Source organism: Saccostrea cucullata, unplaced genomic scaffold (genome assembly GCF_032062105.1).
Source record: "Saccostrea cucullata isolate Sc308-1 unplaced genomic scaffold, CSIRO_AGI_Scuc_v1 ctg924, whole genome shotgun sequence".
In the NCBI taxonomy this organism is placed as follows: Eukaryota; Metazoa; Mollusca; class Bivalvia; order Ostreida; family Ostreidae; genus Saccostrea; species Saccostrea cuccullata.
This window is the reverse complement of record NW_026929623.1, coordinates 139,146-153,899: the sequence shown is the minus strand read 5'-3', so window position 1 is coordinate 153,899 and position 14,754 is coordinate 139,146. Positions and strand designations below refer to the sequence as shown.

At 30.8% G+C, this 14,754-nt stretch overlaps 1 protein-coding gene across 1 annotated transcript; it reads right to left on the bottom strand.

The window, feature by feature from the left end:
- Positions 1 to 1,156: 1,156 nt before the first annotated feature.
- On the bottom strand, positions 1,157 to 9,682 carry LOC134281489 (rRNA-processing protein FCF1 homolog). The gene is made up of 8 exons (XM_062763951.1): positions 9,594 to 9,682; positions 4,784 to 4,857; positions 4,379 to 4,453; positions 3,343 to 3,491; positions 2,558 to 2,630; positions 2,345 to 2,432; positions 2,081 to 2,175; positions 1,157 to 1,665 (listed from the first exon to the last, which is right to left on the bottom strand). The coding sequence occupies exons 1-8, from the start codon at positions 9,594 to 9,596 to the stop codon at positions 1,617 to 1,619; spliced, it is 606 nt and encodes a 201-aa protein (XP_062619935.1). The 5' UTR covers positions 9,597 to 9,682; the 3' UTR covers positions 1,157 to 1,616.
- Positions 9,683 to 14,754: the final 5,072 nt, after the last annotated feature.

The window sequence follows — 14,754 nt, the reverse complement described above, 5'->3', positions numbered from 1 at the left end:
ATTGTATTTTTAAAAAGTATAATGTATAAGAAGCTGTATTCCTAAAGCTGGATGAATAAAAGTAATAATCTTTATTCAGAAAAAGGAAATTTACATGAGCATTCTGGTATGATTGATATACAATTGAACTTCGGTATCTAAAACTCCGACATCTCGAATGCATATGGATATGTTTAAGTCATGTGGAAGTCCAACTGACATATTCTTCAAGTAATTTACCATCGATATCTCGAATCCAAGAATATCTCAGAAGTTTTTACTCAGCCCCAATCAGGTTTGAGATAGCAAAGTTCGACTGTATATACAGTATTATAAAATAAACCTAGATGGACATATGTTAAGAAATGAATTGGTGATAATGATGAAGCTATGATGCAATGATGATGGCGTGACAGTGCAGTGAAGATGCCGAGATGACAAAGAGAACATTGCTTCATCATCATGGTATTATCATCACACCATCATATCATCCCTAGAGTACCATGGCATCATTGCACTATCGCCTCGATAAACCATGGCAATTGTCATCTCATTGTCCTGCCATTGCATTGTCTTCATAGCGCTATCACTTTGTCCTCACATCATTGCATCATAGCACTAAGGACACAAACCTCAACGATTGGATGATACATGACTTTTAAAATATTCCATAGATTCTTTTATATTTACCTGTCAAACTTTCCACACTTTTAACTCCTTAAAAGCCACTTGGCCCACTGTTGGATTCCCTAGTTGCATCATCAATACATACCAGTACTTAAAGCAGGAGAGATTTACTGGTATAGTTACTTGGGAAAAGCACTTTTTTTGTTTAAAATGAACTAGATAATATCAATATGAAGTCCTTTTAGCTGTACATTTTCCCAAAGTCCAAAAAATTGGTTTTTATTAAGTTAGAAAATAACTTTTCAGTTCAAATGTTTCTTTTAATCATACCCAACTAGAATTAAATATTATCTTGTCTTACCTTTCCTTTTAAAAACAGCTATTAAATTTAATAAAATGTACAGTTGAACATAAAAACTTCTTAAATTTGAAGAACATTTAATTTCCCTATACTTAATTTTATAATGTGATCAAATATCATTTTACCAAATTCATATATCATCAGGCCCAGGTAACACTTTCTCAAAATCAATGAAATTAAGAAATTAACTTGAGTTTCTGTATCATTTTAATGCACATACAGTTTAGTTACTCCAAAAACATATTCAACAATTTTTAATTTCTTATAAAGTACACTGTGATAAAATGTTTCTCTCATCCTAACATAGGAAAAGTAATGTACAGACTTTTATTTACTTCTAAAATATTACCAGATAACCAGCATTTATAAATTTTTTACAAAATGAAAATTTAGCAATGTACAGTACTTTAAACTACTTTTCATTTAAAATGTTAAATACCTTGCGGAATATTCACATGTGTAAGATTTTGACAGGTAAAAAAATTAGTCACAGGTGAAATAAACTCATAATTTATTGTTATCAAAACAATATTCATTTTCTTCTCTATAAATTGTGTAATAAACAAGTACATGTAAAGGAAAATTAAACAGATATAAAGAATATAAATCACAATCAATTTAACCATTATTTGCTTTTCTCTTGCCTCTATCATGTTTTGGGTGCCCCAAATGCATCTGGCATTCTTTCTATTGAGTATCTGAAAATATTTGACATTTATTCTACAACTGTATAATGGTGTGGAGAACATTTTCAACAGTTAACATTATTGCTGCTTCTCAAAAGTTTTCTTACCATAGTTTTAAAAACAGTTTTAGCAACAATTCTGTGCATTTAACATGATTAAAAATTTATTGGTTTTCTTCAATAAAGAACAAGAGCAATTGTGATTGGCATTCCACAGGAATTACCGGTAAGGTGTCCTTGAAAAGTCAAAATGTTATTTAACTGGAGTGTCACATGAAATTTTAGCATTCTTTTGATGTATCATATGTTCCAATGAAATTGGAAAGGGAAATATTTTCTCAATAGTGTGTTCATATATCATCAGGCCCTGGTAACACTGTTACCCTAAAAAAACATGCACTATTTATATAAAGTTAGACCAGACTCACCTTCGTTGTTGTAAGTACATGATAGGTACACCTGGAATCTTACGAATTCTTCTCCTCAAGTCCTTATCACATGTGGCAACAATATAACACTTATGCTGAAATAATTATGTGACTGTTCTAAGAATTTGCAACATTTGTTTAAAACATTTCAGTGTGTTTTACTATATCACTTCTTTTCAATATCTTTTCTTGTCATTCTGAAGAAAAATGAAATCTGTAACTGGTGCAACATCTTTTAGTTTCATTAAGATAAAACCCTTTTACCTGTGTGATTCTCTGAACAATACAGTCATCAGCATACGTTCCTTTATGTAAACATGGCAACCTTTTAAACCTTGGATCTCTTGCTATCCTAATGGGTTAAAAAATTATTTTCAAACTTTTCATCACTGTAAACTACATGTAATACATGTATATCCAAAATTTAATTAACTTTTTACTATAGCTAAAATTTGAGAAAAAAAAGCAGAAGACTACCTTAGTGCTACCCTGTACTTGGAGCCCAGCTTTTCCAATTCCCCCATGACACAGTCAGTTATATAGGGTATACCTGAAAGATTTTGTCATTGATCATGAATACTGTGATTCTTTATTCATTCAACATGCATCTGAAATTTTTTAAAAGTCTTTTCATCAATAAAAAAAAAATCGACTTTATAACAGTATAACTATTCTAAATGCCGTACATTTACATATGTTAAGCAGGAAGAATTTTTTTCATTGAAATACATGTTTTTATTGAATCGTAGGATGATGTCTATACTCAGTTTTTATGTTTAACTTTAAAATCCTAAAATAAATAATCATAGCACTATAATTTGACGATTGCTTTAGAGGTTAAAAAAAATATTATCTGCCCTCATTGAGCCCGCTGAATGGTTTAGAAAGTTAAATTTATAGAAAAATGAGCATAAGGATTAAGGAATGTTTTGTGTACAAGTGACAGGAAATTCAATGTCCTTTAAAGAAAGAAACATATAAATTCATTTTCAAAAAAATCTTCATTTAGAATAAGTGTCAGAAAAATATTTTCCAATATCTATATTATTACAAAGAATACAGTGAACTAGTAAGTTTGCATGTATATTCAACATTTTCAGTTTAGCAAATACATGTACCGGTACTAGAGTGGGCATCTTAGTAATATTGAATTTCATTTTACTCCTACAGGTCCTTGGTTAATGTCCCTACTTTCCTAACATACCTCACGTCAAAAGTATCTCCCAGTGAACCTCTATCACGCTGGAGTAGGATTTACTTACATTTAGCATAGAGACAATCCATCATTGACTGTATGATTTCCAGTTTATTTTTGATAGAAAAGTTAATGAAGTTTGTATCCACAATGATATGGTATGGAGGTCCCAGCTGCGTGTTGTATCTAAAGAACAGGGCTGAAGAAGCCTGTGGTCTGAAATAGCAAAATAAAAACACAATAATTTAATTTTGGTTTGTAATGTGTGATTTGATTGGATAAAAAAATTAATCTAAATATTGTAGGGATGTGCGATTTTATCGGTATACCGGTATATTGCGATTTTTTGTTGCGTGATACGTATCATGATACGGAGACCTAAATACCGGTCTTTAGGTACTTATTTTAAAGTCCAGAAATTATTCATTTATTTGTTCAATCTTTCAAATTACAATTACAGAAAATATAAAAAATGTTGTAAAAAGTGAAAAGAATGGCATCTTACCATCCAAACATAATTAATTTTATATAAATAAAAATTTCAAGAAAGTAAAATTTTGTTTTTCTAGCATATTTTTTAGAAAAATAATGACTTTTCATATAAAATCATTGTAAAAACTGCTTTTAAAAATATCATGATATTATTGTGATATTGTGGGGAAAAAAATCGTGATATATCGCGATATGAAATTTTTGGTGATACCCATCCCTAAAATATTGTATAACCTGGGTTGACTACGTCACAATGACTTACGTCAAAAACATATCAAGCCGCATGATGTTATGTTTAAAATATGAACAATTTTATGTTTTTAAGGGATTAATTGTCTTGTTTTCTATACTTAATGACTGAAAAGAAAATTAAATTATACGGAATGAAGTAAATAGTGACCCAGCTTCGCTATTTATGAAGCGTAAACTGCCCCAACCCAGGTTTAATATACAGTATAACTTTGCTATTTAATTAATTCCTTTTAAAATGTTTTAAGTTAAATCCATCATTTCAAATGTTGACATAAAATAAATTATCTTTTCATCAAATATATTGATCTTTTGATTTTGTCCCCTATTAAAATTGTATTGCTAATTGTCTTCATACTTACAGACTTCTCTCTGTAATATTCTGTGGGTTTGCCTTTTTGGATTTCCTTTTCTTTTTTTGTCGCTCTTCATATTTTCTGTGTAAAAGTTTTAAGACAGTTACTAAGTGAGACCTCCCTGTGGGGCCTTTATGCACTTGTGATAATGACTTTTTGTCTATGGACTATTAATGCAGAGATAGACATGGATTGGTGTATGTGTATCACAGAGAAAAAATGCAGGCAGATTCAATCATTGGTTCATGTATTACCTGCTTATAAGACCTAGATCAACTAAGACTAAAATTACTTAAACTGAGTTCATTGGTCTGGGTTTGTGTCCTGGACTTGTCAGTTGCATATCCTCTCTTTCTGTTACAGGAAAATTACATCAACAATTGAACTAACATCAAACTAGAATATACTTACATGCGTGAATCTTTTAAGTTTATCATTCGTTTCATTGCTGCATATGTCTTGGCAGCTTTATTTTTGCCTTTTCCCTGTTAAAATTTTTTTTAAAAAGAATGCATAAAACATGTCACTTAAATATTTATTAGATAAATAAGGTGTTAATAAATACACAACAGCATATTCTGCATATGAACAATTTTTACCATGAAGCTAACTACTGACAAATAAGTCGATGATACAAGGATATCAAAAGTCTCTTTTGAAGTCAACATTTTGCAAATCCTATGGTTGATACAAAGACCTTGTTAGCAAATACAATTTGTTGTTGATTGGAATTAGCTTTGTCATGGATTATCCGCACTTTTATGACATAAATTTATTGTGACATCATACTACCTTATGTAAAGTTTCTATAGATAAAAAAACCAGTCTCAATATAAACCACTTTACGCTTAAGACATCTTTTTGCACATTCCACAACATTTTAATGCTGTGACCAATTGAATTCTATATGGTACATACAAGGAAGGAAGACTAAGAACTATCTGAACCGGCAATAGATCAGCATTTACAAAACTATTTGGACAATTTTTGGACTTAAAATACAATCTTTTGATCGTGTACCAAAACAAGAGGCCCATGGGCCACATCGCTCACCTGAGCACTGTGGCTAGGAATAAAATAGAAATTGGTTTATTATTAAAAACTTAAAAGTTTTAAATCCAAAAGTAAACCTTCGACCAATTATGGTTTGACTATTCTTGAGAAGATGATTTTTAAAGAATTTTCCTATATACTTCTATGTAAAACTTTGGTCGGCCATTGTGGCCCCGCCCTAGCTGCAGATCTGTAGCGTTATGGTTTTATATATTTTGTTATGGTCAAAGACAAATATATAAAACCATAACGCTACAGATCTGCAGCTAGCCCCACCTTACCCCCGGGGGTCATGATTTGAACAAACTTGAATCAACACTACCTGAGGATGCTTTCATATAAATATGATCAATTATGGCTTTCTTATTCTTGAGAAGAAGATTTTAAAAGAATTTTCCTATATATTTCTATGTAAAACTTTGGTGGGCCATTGTTGCCCTGCCCTACCCCCGGAGGTCATGATTAGAACAAACTTGAATCTACACTACCTGAGGATGCTTCCATATAAATATGATTAATTATGGCTTTGTTATTCTTGAGAAGAAGATTTTTAAAGAATTTTCCTATATATTTCTATGTAAAACTTTGGTAGGCCATTGTGGCCCTGCCCTACCCCCGGGGGTTATTTGAACAAACTTGAATCTACACTACCTGAGGATGCTTCCATATAAATATGATCAATTATGGCTTTGTTATTCTTGAGAAGAAGATTTTTAAAGAATTTCCCATATATTTCTATGTAAAACTTTGGTCGGCCATTGTGGCCCCGCCCTACCCCTGGGGGTCATGATTTGAACAAACTTGAATCTACAATACCTGAGGATGCTTCCATATAAATATGATCAATTATGGCTTTCTTATTCTTGAGAAGAAGATTTTTAAGGATTTTCCTATATATTTCTATATAATTTTTTTTTCGGCCATTGTGGCCCCGCCCTACCCCCGGGGGTCATGATTTGAACAAACTTGAATCTACAATACCTGAGGATGCTTCCATATAAATATGATCAATTATGGCTTTGTTATTTTTGAGAAGAAGATTTTTAAAGAATTTTCCTATATATATCAAACTTTGGTAGGCTATGTAAAACTTTGGAAGATTTTTAAAGAATTTCCCATATATTTCTATGTAAAACTTTGGTCGGCATTGTGGCTGCTACCCCTGGGGGTCATGATTTGAACAAACGTGATTCTAAAATACCTGAGGATGCTTCCATTTAAATATGACCAATTATTGCTTTCTTATGTAAAATTTTGTTATTCTTGAGAAGAAGATTTTTAAAGAATTTTCCTATATATTTCTATGTAAAACTTTGGTAGGCCATTGTGGCCCTGCCCTACCCCCGGGGGTTATTTGAACAAACTTGAATCTACACTACCTGAGGATGCTTCCATATAAATATGATCAATTATGGCTATGTTATTCAGAATTTCCATATATTTCTATGTGGCCCCACCCTACCCCCGGGGGTCATGATTTGAACAAACTTGAATCTTCAATACCTGAGGATGCTTCCATATAAATATGATCAATTATGGCTTTGTTATTCTTGAGAAGAAGATTTTTAAAGAATTTTCCTATATATTTCTATGTAAAACTTTGGCTTTCTTATTCTTGAGAAGAAGATTTTTAAAGAATTTTCGGCCATTATTTCTATGTGGCCCCGCCCTACCCCCGGGGGGTCATGATTTGAACAAACTAGAATCTACACTACCTGAGGATATTTCCCCATAAGTTTCATCTTTCCTGGCACAGTGATTCTTAAGAAGAAGATTTTTAAAACATACCACCAAATTTTCATTAATTTCCAATTATCTCCCCTTGAATGAGGGCGTGGCCCTTCATTTGAACAAACTTGAATCCCCTTCACCCAAGGATGCTTTGTGGCAAGTTTGGTTGAAATTGGCCCAGCGGTTCTTGAGAAGAAGTCGACAATGTGAAAAGTTTACAGACAGACGGACAGACAGACAAACAGACAGACAGATAGACGGACGCCGGACAAAATGTGATCAGAAAAGCTCACTTGAGCCTTCGGTAGATATTTCGTGACAAGCCCCTGTGATATGGCTAGTTAAATCATAGACCTTAAACAAACCCCTTGCTTTAGGTCAATGGTTCATGGCTTACTTAATAAGCACTGAACACATAGGGGCTTGTCACGAAATATCTATCGAAATATCTAAAATGACTATCGTCTTTTAATAAAGTTACCCCTACTATAAAAATACACAAGGAAGGAATCTAAAAATAGGAAATTCGCAACTACAAATTTTGACCGGACTTTCTGTCTAGTTTCTGGGCGACTTTCGTTGCCGACCAAGTAGGAGTGAGTGTAGCTGCAGATCTGTAGTGTTATGTTTTTTTAAAAATATTTGTCTTTGACCATAATGCTACAGATCCCGTAGTGCAAAAAAGGTGCAATTTACGGCGCAATATTTTTTGCGCTCTTTTGGGGAGAATTTCTCCACTTTCTAGCATTGGTCAATCAACTACCTTTCACTCCCTTATTCTAGACACATTCTGTATCCAATATATATAGTTTATCCACCTCCCAACCATTTATAGTTGTCTCTAAAGGCAATAAACTCGCTTGAAGTGAATTTCAGTATTCTAACGAACAATTTTGATAAAGCGAGTTTATCACTTTTAGAGACGACTATAAAGGGTTGGGAGATGGATAAAATATACAGATTAGTTCAATAATGTGTCTAGAATTAGGGAGTGAAAGGTAATTGATTGACCGATACTGGAAAGTGGAGAAATTCTCCCCAAAAGAGCGCAAAAAATATTGCGTCGTAAATTGCACCTTTTTTGCACTACGGGATCTGTAGCGTTATGGTCAAAGACAAATATATAAAACCATAACGCTACAGATCTGCAGCTAGAGTGAGTGGAGTATAGATTCAATTTTAATATTCTTCAGCAAATTCTAACCAACGCGTACCGTTAGTCATATAACCAACCTCTGTTCTCGATATTTGGATCTGGCGACAGTTCTTTCCATATGAATTTCCGGCGTAAATTGAATGCAGGGCTCTGATTGGTTGCTTTCTGTAAATAACTCGTACACAAAGTAGCTCTTTAATTTAGTGCACCTAAACGGAGGGAAAATCAAACTGTCATGATGGCATTGAACAATACAGCTGTGGTTTCATTGTACGTATTTTACTATATTTGGTTATATTTATTTATATAAATATGTTAAATATCCTTCACTAAGCATGTCAATCCTCAATCTCTACCCAGAGTTATCGTTCCACTTATACCTCTGTCAACGTCTAAAAAGTAGTGCGAAAGCGGAGGGACGTGATTTTTTAAAAAAAAAAATGTTTAAAATTGTCCACAAGAAGGTTAACACATTTACATTTCTATATATGTGTTAATGCTGCAAGTTGTTTGTCTATTTCATGTTGATATTTATCAGCAATATGTTCGTAAATCCTGCCGAGAAATAATCCCTTATAGGATATGGTGAAAAAGCGATATTTGATTCTAATTCTCATAAATTAACTATTATTTAACATGTTAAAGAAGAATATAGAAGTTTTACATTCATAATTAATTATGCAATAGATGAAAGTAAGTTTTGCCAAGAATCTTGACATTTAGACGTTGACAGAGGTGTTGTAGCGAAGCGAACGACAACTCTGGGTAGAGATTGGTCAATCCTTCCAGTTTATACTTTGTGTACGAGTTATCTACAAAAAGCAACCAATCAGAGCGCTGCTTTCAATTTACGCATATGGAAAGAACTGTCGCCAGATCCAAATATCAAGAAAAGAGGTTAGTTATATGACTAACGGTACGCGTTGATTAGAATTTGACTGAAGAATATTAAAATTGAATCTATACTCCACTCACTCCTACTTGGTCGGCAACGAAAGTCGCCCAGAAACTAGACAGAAAGTCCGGTCAAAATTTGTAGTAGCGAATTTCCTATTTTTAGATTCCTCCCTTGTGTATTTTTATAGTAGGGGTAACTTTATTAAAAGAAGATAGATATTTCGTGACAAGCCCCTGTGCTGAACAGTGAACAATGCACATATTTTTGTAATTTTATGTACACCACTTGGTGAATCGAATAAACCATATTAAGTCTGATATTATACTAGACAAAAACTCTGACAACAATACTTTAAACTAATGCATTATCCTATATATACTTACCATTTTAGTAACAAACGTCCAACAAATGAACGATAAATTCAACGTGACAAAACCGGAAGTTGTTTAGATTGAGGTCATTCTAATAACAGTCTTAGACAGGAAATTAGAAAAAGGATTTGTAAATGCAGGGAATTACAGCGATTATGCATTTTTGTATAAAAGACAATGAAATATGATAAAAATGTTGACTGATGGAAACTTAACTAAAATACCTGTGAATAAATATCAAATTTTGTTTATGTATAAAATTTTATCCGATCCCGAGATAACTTCCTATTTCCTGTTGATTTCAAAGCTTTATGCAAGATTGTAGCAAAGATATGTTCGGCCATTAGGCCTAAAAAAAAAATTAAACATTTTAATAAAATTTCCTAGAAAAAATCATTTTCTTAAAATTATCTTTGATTTAAAGTCTCCAAATAAGTTTAAATTATAAATTGTTATTCAGTACAATGAAGATTCTTTTGAAGTCTTAGTTCGAAACACTTTTGTCAAATTTGACGCATTTTTTAAAGAAATCAAATATCCTTTAATATCTCCTTCATAAACAATAATGTTTTTAGTATGATATGAAGTAAGAAGTGATCTGTGATGTGTGTTCCCCGAATGGCTACTCGAATAAAACAACAAGTAATTATCACACTCAATTAAGGGGCCCTCTAAGGGGTACAGGTAGACTTACCTTTGTTTACCTGGATAAGCAATATTTTTTAAATCAGATATATTCATTCAATCTTATATTAATTCAGAGGGTTTTCTATTTTCTGAAATATATTTTTTTTATATATTGCATTTCAATATTGTGTTTAAAGTGGCATATAGGCCCTATGGGCCGGGTGTTGATTGTTGTTTTATACAGTCTGTAAACAAACGAATTTAATTATGTACACATGTCACTATAAGTAAATAAATTACTTACTTACTTACTTATACTGAATAAAAAAAATAAATAAATATAAGTAGATAAAATAAAGATTCAAGAAAAATGAAATTTTTACCGTACCTTTAATTTAATTTATTTCCCCAAACTATTAATAGTATTGATTGAGAACTTACAAATTATTATCCCCTTTTTGTGCTACATTTTCAAACTCTTTTAGATAAATTAACACAAGTGGGTTTTTTTTCTTAAAATAATATAGATATTTATGTATGATAAAGAAAGTGTTTCTATAAAGTTTTGTTTAATTTATTTTATTCATCTTTCATTTTTAATTATCATAACATAGTGCAAAAATACAGTACATGTTGGATATTAAAATCTATTACTATCGATGAACTTACAAATTATTATCCCCTTTCTGTGCTACATTTTCAAATTCTTTTAACACAAATGTTTTTTTTTCTTAAAATAATATAGATATTTATGTATGATAAATAAAGAGTTTCGTAAAGTTTTGTTTAATTTAATTTATTTATTTTTTTTGTGCTACATTTTCAAACTCTTTTAGATAAATTAACACAAGTGGGTTTTTTTTTTCTTAAAATAATATAGATATTTATGTATGATAAAGAAAGTGTTTCTATAAAATTTTGTTTAATTTATTTTATTCATCTTTCATTTTTAATTATCATAACATAGTGCAAAAATACAGTACATGTTGGATATTAAAATCTATTACTATCGATGAACTTACAAATTATTATCCCCTTTCTGTGCTACATTTTCAAATTCTTTTAACACAAATGTTTTTTTTTTTCTTAAAATAATATAGATATTTATGTATGATAAATAAAGAGTTTCGTAAAGTTTTGTTTAATTTAATTTATTTATTTATCATTTTTAATTATCAGAACATTCTATTAATTCATCATAAAATACAGATAAAGTTTATGAACTTCTTCACCTTGCATAGTTATCCTTTAGTTGCGAAGAAATATATGGAGATGGACTAAATAAATTGTAAATATGTGTGAAAATTAAAAAGTGTTATTTCATATATATTGTGAAAATCAGTTCTGCTTATCAAAAGAACTTCAAGATAATGAATAGTTTTTAATATGTTTTGTGCTTGTAAAATTATTTATGTAAAAAATATGTATACAAAATATTTATTCAAAATAATGCTCAAATTTAAAAAAAAAAAAAAGAAAAAGAAATAAATATCCATTTTATTTTGTTTCAATTCTGGTAGATTATTCATACAGGTAAGTCTACCTGTACCCCTTAGAGGACCCCTTAATTGAGTGTGATAATTACTTGTTGTTTTATTCGAATAGCCATTCGGGGAATAAACCCTTACATTGATGGTACATGCATTTTATCTTAAACTGTTCATTTTACAAGAATTGAAATATTAAAATTAAGTACGAAATAAGTATGAAAAACAGCAATTTTCTCAAAAATGCCAGAAGACCTATACTTTTTTTTATTGTATAATATTTTTGTTGATCAATTTGCAATTTTAAAAAATGCATAACAGGTACTTTTGGTCAAAAATATTTGAGATTTGTTAATTTCCTTATATAATATGAAAAACTTTTTAAAATGATTATAAACTTACAAGAATTACCGGAAATAAAAATACATTAATAAAAAAATTTCAGAGACATTTTTGTGAGCATTTTTAATTACCCGAGTCCTGATTTTCAGGATCTGGGGACTGGACTACCGTAATTGTTAACGTTGTAAGATAAGTAAAAAAAAATGTACTGTTAAACTAATTGTTATTACGTGTACTTCTTGTTAATTACAATAAAATTATAATTTCATTGATGTGGAAATAAAAAAAAAAGGATAGGGATGTATTATTCAAAATTTCAAAAATGTAAAATAAAGTAGATCTAAAATCATACTCATGAATATTTCATGAATCTCCAGACAAACCGACACGGGCCTTTAAATATTCTATCATTATTATTATTATTATTATTATGAGAGAGAGAGTGAGAGAGTGTGTGTGTGGGTGTGTGTGTGAGGGTGTGTGTGTGTGTGTGTGAGTGTGTTTAATTGTATTTTAACAATCTCTCGATCGATCAACAATGTCATGCGAGGAACGATATCACATCTTTTGTTTATGAAACTCTCAAATTAATGTCCAAGAAATTTAAATTAAATAATTATAAGTATCAACAATTTGAAGAGCCTTTTGTCTACGAAATATACATTAAATGTATCCGAATGAAGACAGAATAAATATGACGTATTAATTTCTCCGCTGTCTTATCTTTGTAACAGCTAGATACACAGAAAATGACACCAAAAGACCTTACAGAAGCTTTAAAATTGTCTTGTTCAAACCAGACGACATATTTATTGCTAACCCTATAAACGTAAAAATCGAGGCGTTAAATATCACTGCTCCTCATTTAGAATAATATTTCTTATCACTCTAATTTATTTATTGTACGTACTTGCTGTATCTTTATTTGCTTTATTAAAGGTATTGAAAATGTGACACTGTGGTCATTTTATCCACGATGATTTGCAGTTGAAGCTTTTCATTAACTTTTTATTTTTATTTTTTATTTACCTTACTCATCTGCATTTTTTGAAATTTCTTTTATGATTTTTATGCATATTCGTTATCTCGACATCGACGGGACAGTTGTTCTATTTTTCCTTTTAAACTGCATATTAAAACCATAGCCTAAACTGGACATACGTGTAACTACAGGTACCTACATGTCTTCAATGAGACTGTAGCTCGTTTATTTCAGCCATCCCTCTATATTTATCAGAAAATCTAAAAGTTATTTACAAATATTATTTATAAGCTGCTTTTTTTTTTCTTTTATTTTCCGTCCAGTGCCTCTAGTTTTGTCAAAAAGCAATGCGTATTTATTTTAATTATTTCATTTCATTCTTTTTTTTAATTTCATAATCATTCATCATTAATTTTCCTTTCATTTTGAAAAAATTTAATTCGCAATTGCGCAAATAACAAGCTTTATGATGTTATGCATCCATATAGGCTGATGCAATAGTCGTGCATGTCGTAAATTTGATTGATTCCTGTTGAATGCATTTTTACCACAATTTTTAAGTTAATTTACATTCAATGTGTATATTGTTCATTTTAATTCAGTAACTTGTTCTTTTATAATATTTTTTAAGTTTTGTCAGATTTCGACATAAATGAATTGACGGTTTTACATTTACATGGGACCTATATACCAGTATATAGGTCCCTGCATTTATGCAGAATAGGGAAGATTTAACAATGAAATTACACAAGCTGAACATTAAACATGTTAAACAATTTACGTGTTAAAGACCATTTCTCTATATGTAGTCAAAACATGGGTGTGAAAGGTGTAAAATCTGACGACGTCGAATAACGGAGTTTATTTAGGTTTAAGCAGAAAATTGCCCCGATGTTTTACATATACCATAAATTTTGCTCTTGCAAATACAGTCGAGATTAGTTTACCGAGGTATGACAATTTTTTGCAAATCATTTATATAGTAAATAATGATGGGACCGCGTGACGCTTTTCCCCACATATCCCAAAAATCGACATATCCGATGTCGAGATACCGAAGTTTACCTGTATTTTAAATGTTAATATTTTTTTTCATAGAAAATTTTTCTTCATAATTTTTTAAATTGCTGTTGAATAATATGTTTTATATTGTTTAAAAAGCAATTAAAAAAGTAAAAGCAATATCCCAAACTATATTGTGCTTACAGAGATACTGCTTAAAATAATATATATTTTTAAAAATGTTAATTCATTCATCTTATTGAAATTAAAGACAGTCCACAACATTCATCATAGATTAAGTCTGTTTCGTAAAACAATAATTTATAAAAAGGAACACTAATAGAAGCACAAAAAAGAGGCCCATGGGCCACATCGCTCACCTGAACACTTTGACCAGTTCAGTATTTTATGAGTGGTATATACCAACCTATATCCCTATGGGGAGGGGGTATGATTTGAACTTGAATCTACACTAACTGAGATTGTTACAATATTTCTTGGACAAATCATGGCATTAAAAGTTTTGAAAAAAAAATCTTCTAGTGTAGCCCCACCCTATCCTTGGGGCTCATGAATATTGAACAAACTAGAATCTACACTACCTCAAGGGGCTTAAATATAAACTGACCAATTATGTCTCTGCTGTTGTTTAGAAGATTTTAAAAAAGATCTTTCCTACATGTATGTTTACCTATGTAAAATTAATGGTTCATATTGGCCCCTCCTCACCCCC